Source organism: Pristiophorus japonicus, chromosome 16 (genome assembly GCF_044704955.1).
Source record: "Pristiophorus japonicus isolate sPriJap1 chromosome 16, sPriJap1.hap1, whole genome shotgun sequence".
Taxonomy (NCBI): Eukaryota; Metazoa; Chordata; class Chondrichthyes; family Pristiophoridae; genus Pristiophorus; species Pristiophorus japonicus.
In genome coordinates this window covers 87,025,530-87,037,766 of record NC_091992.1, presented here as the reverse complement: position 1 = coordinate 87,037,766, position 12,237 = coordinate 87,025,530, and the positions used below count along the sequence as shown (strand labels likewise).

Genomic DNA, 12,237 nt, shown 5'->3' with positions numbered 1-12,237 from the left:
TCCCTTTATCCAAGTCATTAATATAGATTGTAAATAGTTGAGGCCCCAGAACCGTTCTCTGCAGCACCCCACTAAGTTACTGTTTGCTAACCAGAAAATGTCCCATTTATCCCGACTCTCTGTTTTCTGTTAGTTAGCCAATGTTCTATACATGCTAATATATTACCCCCAACCCGTGAACTTTTATCTTGTGCAGTAACTTTATGGGCCCAAGTTTCCACAGGATAAAAAACGGGCGCCCCTCCGAGCTGGGCACCCGTTTTTCACGCCTAAAACAGCGGCAGAAAAAAAACGCGCTATTCTCGAGCGCTTTGCAGCTCTTTGTCTGTTTGGCGTGGCGCCCAGGGGGGCGGAGCCTACACTCGCGCCGATTTTGTAAGTGGGAGGGAGTGGGTACTATTTAAATTAGTTTTTTTCCTGCCGGCAACGCTGCGCGTGCGCGTTGCAGCGTTCGCGCACGCGCAGTGTGAAGGAAACATTGTCACTCGGCCATTTTTGTAGTTCTTTGTAGCTGTTTAATTTTTGAACATTTTTTAATAAAAGCATATTGCCATCAGCACATCGGCACTGAGGCTACTCTTCTCACTGTCTCCTTCCCCTCCCCACCCTCCACGGCAACAAACGGCGGTTTCCTCCCCCTCCCTCCCCTCCACGGCGGCAACAAACCGCTGTCTCCTTCCCCTCCACGGCAACAAACCACTGTCTCTTTCCCCTCCCTCCCCTCCACGGCAACAAACCGCTGTCTCCTCCCCCTCCCTCCCCTCCACGGCAACAAACCGCTGTCTCTTTCCCCTCCCTCCCCTCCACGGCAACAAACCGCTGTCTCCTTCCCCTCCCTCCCCTCCACGGCAACAAACCGCTGTCTCCTTCCCCTCCCTCCCCTCCACGGCAACAAACCGCTGTCTCCTTCCCCTCCCTGGCAATAAACGACGGTTTCCTTCCCCACCCCCCGCGGGAACGAACGATGGCTGAAGCACTTTCACACAGGTAGGAAGATGGTTTATTTAATCTTTTCTTTGCTTATAAATGTTTATTCAGGTTGGATTTATTTGTATAATATTTGTAGAAGTATAAATAAGGATTGATTGTAGAATTTAATGACTTCCCTTCCCCCCCCCCCCACCTCGTTCTGGACGCCTAATTTGTAACCTGCGCCTGATTTTTTAATGTGTAGAACAGGTTTATTCAGTTCTACAAAAATCTTCACTTACTCCATTCTACTTTAGTTTGGCGTACGTTTTCACTGTGGAAACTTTGAAATCAGGCGTCAGTGGCCGGACACGCCCCCTTTTGAAGAAAAAATTCTGTTCCAAAGTGGAACTGTTCTACTGACTAGAACTGCAGAAAAAAAAAATGTGGAGAATTGCGATTTTTAAGATAGTCCGTTCTCCACCAGTTGCTCCTAAAAATCAGGCGCAAATCATGTGGAAACTTGGGCCCTTTATGTGGCACCTTATTGAATGCCTTCTGAAAATCCAAATACACCACATCCACTGGTTCACCTTCTCGTTACATCCTCAAAGAACTCCACCAAATTTGTCAAACATGATTTCCATTTCATAAAACCATGCTGACTTTGCTTGATTGAATTATGGTTTTCCAAATATTCTGCTACTGTTTCCTTAATAATGGACTCCAGCATTTTGCCATTGACAGATGTTAGGCTAACTGGTCTATAGTTTCCTGATTTCTGTCTGCCTCCTTTTTTAAATAGGGTCGTTACTGTTGTGTATAGAAGAACTCCACGAGGCTGAGTACTGTGAGCTAAACTTAGTGTGACCTTAGTCTTCTTTATTACAACTCCAGAGTGCTTAAACAACATAGCAGCCAACCTTTTATACTGGCCCTGCACGTGTGTGTAGGTGACAATTAGGACTCCAACAGTCACCCCCTCTGGTGGCAAGTATTACATAGTTACATACATAACATCACTCCCCCAACACCCTCCCCCCTCCCCCTAAAAAGTCTTCGGTACAAGTTATTTACAAGTTGAGGCGATCATGAGCCCTTCGTTCCCTGGTTGATCGTCTAAGTTCAAACCCTGGCGTGTGAGTTGGCCGGACCATTGCTGCACTGTACGGCGGCTGGTCTGACCGGATTGTCAGGAACGGAGAGTTCATCCTCATGATTGACAGCGAGGTCGATTGCTGGTTGGGTGTGTGTTGGTGGATTGTCGATGGTGATGTCTGCTTCAAGATGTTTCTGGTTGTCAGTAAATCGCAATTTGGTCTGATCTAAATGCTTTCTGCATGTTTAGCCATTTAACAGTTTGGTTATACACACCTATTCCTTTCCTTGGCCAAAACAGTGCCAGCAACTCATTTGGGACCATGACCGTAATTCAGGACAAACACAGGGTTGTTAACATCAATGTCACGTGAAACAGCGACGCGATCGTGGTACATGTTCTGCCGGTGTTGCTGGGTTTCCACGTGATCATTAAGATCTGGGTGGATTAGGGAGAGCCTGGTTTTGAGGGCTCTCTTCATTAACAACTCTGCCAGGGGGAACCCGGGGTGAGCGAGTGGAGTCGCATCCGGTAATTGAGCAGAATGCGAGACAAGCGGGTCTGCAGGGAGCCGTCCGTCATGCATTTCATGCTCTGCTTGATTGTTTGGACTGCCCGCTCTGCTTGACCATTAGACGGAGCAGACCTGACATGCTTGATGCCATTGCAGGTCATAAACTTGCTGAATTCAGAGCTGGTGAAACATGGTCCATTGTCGTTGACAAGGACGTCGGGGAAGCCATGGGTGGCGAAGATGGCCCAGAGGCTTTCAATGGTGGCTGTGTACATGCTGGATGACATGATTACACATTCAATCTATTTGGAGTAAGCGTCCACAACTACTAAATACATCTTTCCTAGAAAGGGGCTGGCAAAATCTACATGCATCCTGGACCACGGTTTGGAGGGCCATGACCACAGACTCAGTGGAGCCTCCCTTGGTGTATTGCTCAGTTGCGAGCAAGTGTTACATTGGTGTACGCATGACTCCAAATCCGAGTCAATGCCGGGCCACTAAACATGCGACCTGGCAATTGCTTTCATCATGACAATGCCTGGGTGGGTACTGTATAGGTAGGTCACATATAAACGTTTCCCTGCCATTTTTTGGCAAAATCATGCGATTACCCCATAAGAGACAATCCGACTGGATGGACATTTCATCTTTGCGTCGGTGAAACGGCTTAATTTCATCTTGCATTTCCCCGGGAACGGCTGACCAGTTCCCATTTAGGATGAAACTCTTTACTAATGATAGCACAGGATACTGGCTGGTCCAGGTCCTGATCCGGCGAGCTGTGACGGGTGACCGCTCACTCTCAAAAGCATCCATGACCAGTAGCAAGTCTGCGGGCTGCGCCATTTCAACCCCAGTGGTGGGTAATGGTAGCCGGCTGAGAGCATCGGCAGTTTTCAGTGCCTGGTCTGTGGCGGATAACATAATCATATGTGGATAACGTCAGTGCCCATCTTTGGATGCGGGACAAAGCATTGCTATTTATACCTTTGCTCTCTGAAAACAGTGAAATGAGCAGCTTGTGGGCAGTTTCAAGCCCAAACCTAAGTCCAAATAGGTATTGGTGCAATTTCTTAACCCCATATACACATGCTAACGCCGCTTTCTCGACCATACTATAGATTCTCTCCTTAGAGCCTTAGACAGACTTCTAGACGTGTATGCAACCGGTTGGAGGTTGCCCGATACATTGGCTTGCTGTAACACACAGCCGACCCCGAACGATGAGGCGTCACAAGCTAGCACTAAACGTTTAAATAGGTCATAGTGTACAAGTAAATTATATGAACATAGCAGGTTCCTGGCCTTCTCGAAGGTTGTGTCTTGAGGTTTGCCCCAAACCCAGTCTTCACCCTTACGTAACAACATGTGCAAAGGTTCTAACAACATGTTCAACCTGAGTAGAAAGTTACCGAAATAGTTGAGGAGTCCCAGGAATGAATGCAGCTCCGTCACATTCTGTGGTCAGGGTGCATTCTTGGTGGCCTCTGTCTTTGAGTCCGTGGGCCTGATGCCTTCTGCTGCAATCTTTCTCCCCAAAGATTTGACTTCCGGTGTCAGAAAAACACACTTGGGGCACTTCAGCCTGAGTCCCACTCTGTCTAGGCGACTTACAATCTCTTCCAGGTTGTGTAGATGTTCGATGGTGTCACGACCAGTGATCAGGATGTAGCCTTGAAACACAACGGTGCGCGGAACAAATTTCAGCAAACTCTCCATGTTTCTCTGGAAAATGGCTGCAGCCGAGCGAATCCCGAAAGGGTACCTGTGGTATATAAATAGCCCTGTGTGTGTGTTGATGCACGTCAGTCTTTTCGAAGATTCAACCAGCTTCTGTGTCATGTAGGCGGAGGTTAGGTCCAACTTGGTGAACGACATCCCCCCCGCTAACGTTGCGAACAGGTCATCTGCCTTGGGCAGCGCGTACTGGTCCTGTAGTGAGACTCGGTTAATCGTTACCTTGCAGATTCCGCAGATTCTGACCGTGCCATCGCTTTTCAACACCGGAACAATTGGACTGACCCACTCATTGAACTCGACTGGCGATATGATTCCTTCGCGTTGGAGTCTGTCCAGTTCGAGCTCAACTTTGTCCCTCATGTACGGAACCGCCCGAGCCTCGTGATCGACAGGCCGTGCATCGGGGCCTAGATGGATTTGTACCTTGGCACCTGTTAAGTTGCTGATGCCTGGTTCGAATAGTGAGGGAAACTTGCTCAACACCGAGCACACGAGGCGTCATCCACTGAAGATAGTGCTTTGATGTCGTTCCAATTCCATCTAATCTTTTCTAGTCAGTTTCTGCTGAATAGTGTTGGGCCATTGCCTGGAATAATCTACAATGATAGGTCATGGACAGCTCCATTATACAATACCTTCACTGCCGCACTTCCAATGACTGATATGAGCTCTTTGGTGTAGGTACGCAGCTTTGCATTAATTGGGCTCAGTTTGGGCCTTTGTGCTTTATTGCCCCACAGTTTCTCAAAAGCTTTCTGGCTCATTATTGACTAACTCACACCCGTGTCCAACTCCATGGATACCGGAACCACATTTAATTTGACTTTCAGCATTATAGGAGGTCTCTTGGTGGTGAAGATATGTACCCCATACACTTCTTCCTCGGGCTGAGTTGCCTGTGCTGCGTGATCCGCGCCGAATCAATCATCCACTGCCACGTGGTGTGTCGCAGCACGTTTGCACATTTGCTGGAGGTGCCCCATTGTTGCGCAGCCTTTGCACACGTAGTGCTTGAATCGACATTGATGGGCCCGATGATTAGCCCCGCAGCGCCAATACGGTGCTAATGGATTCACATTCACCCCTGATGGCGGACTCTGAGTCATCACAGGTCTTGCAGCCGTAGATGTATAGGCCCTGCCATATGCAGTTCAGCCTGCTAGCAACGTCATTTTATGCACAGTACTTGCCGGTGAGCTTCGATGTTGAGAAGATATCTGTTTGGTGTTATCGTCCGTGGCCATGCATGCCTGGGCGATTGCGATTGCCCTGTTCAGGTCTAGGTTTTCGGCAGCCCGCAGCTTTCGAAGAATGATCTCGTGGCTGATGCCCAGCATGAAAAAGTCCTGCAACATTTGCCCCAACGCAGCTCCAAAATCGTAAGGTCCCGCGAGGCGTCTCAGATCAGCGACATAATCCGCCACGTCCTGGCCCCCGGAGCGATGGTGCGTGTAAAAATGATATCTGGTCATGAGGATACTCTCCTTCGGCTTGAGGTGGTCCTGAACCAGCGTGCACAACTCTGTATATTCCTTCTCCGTTGGTTTTGTCGGTGCGAGCAGATTCTTGATGAGGCCGTATATTTTAGGCCCACAGACGGTGAGGAGACCCGCCCTGCACTTGACCGCGTTAGTGTCTCCTTCCAGCTCATTGGCCACGAAGTACTGGTCGAGACGCTGGACGAAGGCTTCCCAATCATCACCCTCTACGAAATCTCTCTAATATTCCAACGGCAGCCATGGTTGCATGAAGGTTCGTATTCTGTTACTCAGCGCCAATTGTTAGGTATAGAAGAACTCCATGAGGCTAAGTACTGTGAGCTAAACTTAGTGTGACCGTGGCCATCTTGATTACAACTCCAGAGTGCCTAAACAACATGGCAGCCAACCTTTTATACTGGCCCTGCACATGTGTGCAGGTGAGCATTAGGACTCCAACAGTCACGCTCTCTGGTGGCAAGTATTACATAGTTACATACATAAGTTACATTTGCGATTTTCCAATCCGCTGGGACCTCCCCAGAATCCAGGGAATTTTGGTAGATTACAACCAATACATCCATTATCATTGCAGCCACTTCTTTTAGGACTCGAGGATGCAAACCACCAGACTTGTCCGCCTTTAGTCCCATTGGGGCCAAGTTTCGGCCTGAGTTGCTCCTGTTTTTTTTGAGCAACTGGTTTAGAATGGAGTATATTAGAAATTGCAATTCTTGGCATTTAGTTTGCTCCAGTTCTTGTCAGTTAGAACAGTTTCAGTTTGGAACAGATTTTCACTGCCTAAACTTTCAAAATGGGTGTAAGTGGCCGGACATGCCCCCTTTTGAAAAAAAAATCTGTTCCAAACTGAGGGAGGGGAGAAAAAGGGAGGGAGGGGAGAAAAAGGGAGGGAGGGGAGAAAAAGGGAGGGAGGGGAGAAAAAGGGAGGGAGGGGAGAAAAAGGGAGGGAGGGGAGAAAAAGGGAGGGAGGGGAGAAAAAGGGAGGGAGGGGGAGAGAGAGGGAGAGGAGAAGGGAGGGAAAGAGGGAGGGAGAGAGAGAGGAGAGGTAGGCTGACCGGGTCCAGCCTGGCTGGGCCCAAGACTTCCGGCGGGGCCCGCCCCCAGCACCGGAGTTAAAGGTAGGTGGCCGGGGGTCGGGTCGGGTCTTGTGGGGGGGGGGGGGGAAGAGCGTGAGTCGGGTCCGGGGGCGGGGGAGCGCATGTCGGGTCTGGGGGCGGGGGAGCGCGGGTCGGGTCCGGGGCCAGCTGAAGGGAGGAAGTGGGAGGCGCAGTGTGATCCATACCGCCCCAGTGAGGCCATTCGGCCAGGGCTAGGGGCTGTGTGCTTTGGGGCCCCTCCCACACAGTTTTGGGCACCTGGAGCTACTGCACATGCGCTTCCACTATAGTGCGCATGTGTAGAGATCCCGGCACTGTTTCCGGCGCAGGGACCTGGCTCCGCCCCCCACAGCTCATGCTGCGCCGCGCCCAGCTCCAGAGGACCTGCAGGAAGCCCGAGAATCGGTAAGTATTTTTTAGGTGCACTTTCGAGCGCGAAAAACGGGCGTCCAGGTCGGGGCTGCACCGTTCTAGGTGCGGCCCGAAACTTGGGCCCATTATTTTGCCGAGTACTACTTTAGTGATAGTGATTGTATTAAGTTCCTCCCTCCCTATAGCCCCTTGATTATCCATTATTGGGATGATTTTAGTGTCCTCTATCATGAAGACCAATACAAAATATCTGTTCCCCATTATTAATTCCTCAGTCTTATCCTCTAGGGGACCAACATTTACTTTAGCCACTCTTTACCTTTTTATGTACCTGTAGAAACCCTTACTATCTGTTTTTATATTTTGTGCTAGTTTACTTTTATAATTTATCTTCCCTCTCTGTATTTTTTTTTAGTCTTTTGTTGCTGGCTTTTAAAGGTTTACCAATACTCTGACCTCCCATTAGTCTTGGCCACATTGAATGCCCTTGTTTTGAATTTGATACCATCTCTATTTCCTTAGTTCGTCATGGATGGTTATCTCTTCTCTGACAATCTTTCCTTCTCAGTGGGATATATTTTTGTTGAGAGTTATGAAATATCTCCTTCAATGTTTGCCACTGCTCATTAACCGTCCCACACTTTAATCTATTTTCCCAGTCCACTTTAGCCAACTCTGCCTTCATACCTTTGTAGTCTCCTTTATTTAAGCTTAGGACACTGGTTTGAGATCCAACTTTCTCACCCTCCAACTCAATTTGAAATTCAGCCATGTTATGGTAACTCACTCCTAGAGGATCCTTTACTAGGAGGTCATTTATTAATCCTGTCTCATTACACAGTACCAGATCTAAGATAGCCTGCTCCCTGGTTAGTTCCGCAATGTCTTGTTCAAGGAAACTATCCCGGATACACTCTATGAACTCTTCCTCAAGGCAACCCTGGCCAATTTGCTTTGTCCAATCAATATGAAGGTTAAAATCACCCATGATTATTGCCATTCCATTTTTACAAGCCTCCATTATTTGTTGATTTATATTCCATCCAACAGTGTAGCTACTGTTAGGGGTCCTATAGACTACATCCACCAGTGACTTTTTCCCCTTATTACTCCTTGTCTCCACCCAAACTGATTCAACATCTTGATCTTCTGAGCCAATATCATTTCTTACTAATGCACTGATCTCAGCCTTTATTAACAGAGCTACTCCACCTCCTTTTCCTTTCTGTCAGTTGTTCCGAATTGTTAAATACCCCATAATATTTAGTTCCCAGTCTTGGTCACCTTGCAACCACGTCTCTGTAATGACTATCAGATCATAACTATTTGTATCTATTTGTGCCGTCAACTCATTTATTTTGGTACGAATGCTGTGTGCATTTGGATAAAGAGCTTTTAAATTTGTTTTTTTTAACCATTTTTTCTGCTTTGAACCCACTTTCAGATTCACTTTTATGTTTATACATTCTGTCCCTTCCTGTCATGCTCTGGTTTTCATTTCCCCCAGTGCAACCCTGCTCTGTCGCCTTCTCCTTATTCTTTGACTTTTTAAAATTTTCGCTCACCTGAACCCTCAAGTCAAATGTAAAACTACCACGACTCATTGAGACCAGCTGCTGTGAAGACTTTCCTTTTGAAGTCACAGTTCCTTTACCCTCAGCACCAGCAGCCGGTACCCTACACTTTAGAGTGTCATACCAGGAGGGCAATTTGTGGCCACTTCCACTGAAATCATTAAACAGAACTCAGCCATTGTTCTCCAACATTCATAAACAAAAACTGTTGGAATATATTGTGCCATACTGAAATAAATTAAAGTAATTGTTTTCCATTCATCCATCATAACAAAAATAACATGTTGAACTATATAATTAACCTGCAATTAATTACATAATTAGCTCATATCTCACGATAAAACTAATCCGTATCTCACTACATAACTAATCTGTATCGCATTGCAAAATTAGCCTGAATCTCATTATAACTAACCTGAATTTTAGTGCAGAATTAGCTTGCATATCACTACATAACTAACCTGTATCTCACTGCATAACCAACCTGTATCTCGCTATATAAATTACCTGTATCTCACAATATATTTTACCTGTGCATTACTATAAAATCTCACTAAATCTTTACCTCTACATGTTTAAGGAAATTTCTCATGTCCACTATTTCCAGTAAAGTTGTAAAAGATTCTAAATGTATTTATTGACAACTTCAGTGGAAATATTGAAAACGGCAAATCTTCCCTCAATGTTTACAGCACAGAGAACTCAGAGAGACAAGAAGAAATGTTCCTCTCTATTTCTACCCTTCAAATAGACGAAACAATCAGTGTGTGAAAATGCACTGAAAATTAGAATTTATTTAACACATTCTCATAATTTCACCCCAGGGAGTTTTACGTAGTTTATTTATTGCAGAGGGAACCAGGAACATTATGTGGTTTATCTGAGAATGTTCTAAAAAAAATGGGCATATGCACAACCTTTGTCACACTTATTCTTGGCCAATCAACTTACTAACCATCCATAGTTTCATAATTTTTACTTGCACATTGACAATCAGAATACAGGTTGACTCTCTCTTATCCAGAACCCTCGGGACCTGGTCTGTTCTGGATAAGGGATTTTCTAGGACGAGGAGTGGTCATGTTAAATTGGATGGTACAGGTACTGAGCAAGGGGATATCGGGGCTGGCTGGCTTGGGGCTGGGAGTGCGCAGAGAGATCGTTGGGGGGGTGGGGGGGGCGGTGGGTCGCAGGGTCAGGTCAGCGATTGCAGGAGTCAGCAGCGAGGAAGCACTTCAATTTGTTCATCTTGGAGCAGCCGGGAATGGTTCTGGATGAGGGGTGGTTCTGGATAAGGGACTTCTGGATATATACTCAACCGGGAAGAAGCATTTGTAAATGTTGAGCGAGGTTGGAGCACGAGATTCACCTATCCACTTGACCTGCTCAAGCAAGGCTGCCCATTTAAGAAGTTACATTTATTTTGTCCATCTTCATGTTTTTCAGGAACATCCCAAAACACTTTTCATACAAAAAGCTACGTTGAAATGCAATGACTGCCTCATTTACCCACATAACAAGAACCATTTTACATACAGCAAAGCCCCACAAACGGCTATCAGATGAATGCTAATGTCATCGTCAATCTTCAACATCTACCTGAAGAGGTGGATGGGTCCTCAGTTTAACATCTTATCTAAAGGACAGCATCTTCATCAATGCAACACCCTCAGTACTGTGCAGAACATGTGAAGTGAAAATTATATGCTCAAGTCCCAGAATGAGTCTTGAACCCATAATCTTCTCGACTTAGAGACAAGAGTAATACTAACTGAGCCAAGCTGACAATGTTAATTCTGAGAGGTCTCTCTACTAAACAGATTAAGAAAGGTTACAATTTTCATATAATTTGGCTCAACCAGCATTTGTGTGGAATAGTTTCTCGTTCATATGTGTTACTCTAATAAAGGCGGGCAAGTAGGCTTTCCAATGTCATTATCAATACAAGTCAAGGAATAATCTCATCACCGATTATTGAAGATTATAAGTAGCCTCCCATAATATGTTTGAACTAATTCTGCCCTCCTGAGCATCCCTGATTTTAATCGCTCAACCATTGGTGGCCGTGACTTCTGTTGCCTCGGCTCCAAGCCTTGGAATTCTCTGCCTAAACCTCTCTGCCTCTCTGCCTCTCTTTCCTCCTTCCAGGCGCTCCTTAAGACCTACCTCTTTGACCAACCTTTTGGTCACCTGTGCTAATTTCTACTTATGCGGCTGGGTGTCAAATTTTTATCTCAAAATACTCCTATGAAGCGCCTTGGAACATTTCACGTTGTTAAAGGCGCTATATAAATACAAGTTGCTGTTGTTAAGTGACAGAACTCTTTGAGCTTGGCTGGTCAATCCTGGCCAAAATTGAGCCCAATGAGTGGTGCGCACTCACCTCTTCTCTCTGTGTTTGCAGTTTGCTGTTAGACTTCGTCAGTTGGTTTACTTTGTCCTCCTCAATTTGTAGGTCTTCCAGTGTGTGCTGCAGAAAAGATAAAAGGCTTAAAAACAGATTCAATGGGACCACTATCTAGTGGTGCACTTAATAATAAAATCATGGCCACATTAAATTATTGTTTCAATATGATTGCTCGGAGTTAAAGGTTAAGATAAACATTGGTCGCCTTTAGTTCAATGTTGCAGCTTTATTAAAATCTATGCCATTAATAAGATCAAAACATTAATCATCATTATGATTAGTTTGCCTACAAAACGCAGAATTTAAATTCTTTATCTCCATATATTATATTATATTATTGCATGGCGGATTCACCAATTGGAAGCATATTTTGTGTGAGGTAATGTATCATTTTGTATCACCAATATGTGAGGTTCTACATCACTTTGCTTGATGACCCAATGTTAATAGCAGAAAGCTTGCAAAAACTCTAGTAAAGGTCTAGGGAAGAACATGGACATACAGAGTTCCACAAGGTTCAAGTCCTGGGAAAGAATGGAAAGAAGGAAAGAATGGAAAAAAAAGGCCGTAATTTGTGGCTTCTACGACCGCGTACGAGATGCGCACGCGTCCGTAGGGACCGCACATGTTCCGGATTTAGGTACATGCTGCACATGTGCTAAAACTCGGAACTTGCAATCTGTCAAGTTTTCTCCTGACAGATCGAGTGCATCACTGGGAAAAGGGCCTCCAAGGGCAGAGAGTTGGGCTATTTGCTCAATTTCTGCCCAGTGAATGCCCATGAAATTCTTAGGCCTCGAAAAAGCAGCCATAAGGCCTTTTTAAAAAAAATCAGTTATACATTTAAAAACCTGTGGAATAAGGGGAGTTTTGAAAGAAAAAGACTTTCATTTATATAGCGCCTTTCACAACATCAGGACATCCCAAAACGCTTTACAATCAATGAAGTACTTTTGAAGTGTCATCATTGTTGCAATGTAGGAAACACGGCATTCAATTTGTGCAAGTTCTTTCTTTTCCATA

The 12,237-nt window shown here is 45.7% G+C and overlaps 1 protein-coding gene across 1 annotated transcript in view; it reads right to left on the bottom strand.

Annotated features, from left to right (window-relative positions):
• LOC139226633 (myosin-16) overlaps positions 1-12,237 on the bottom strand; it is a 326,697-nt gene that overhangs the window by 198,335 nt on the left and 116,125 nt on the right. The window contains exon 3 of the mRNA XM_070857530.1: positions 11,191-11,277. Within this exon, the coding sequence (XP_070713631.1) occupies positions 11,191-11,277 (87 nt within the window). The remainder of the gene's footprint in view (positions 1-11,190; positions 11,278-12,237) is intronic.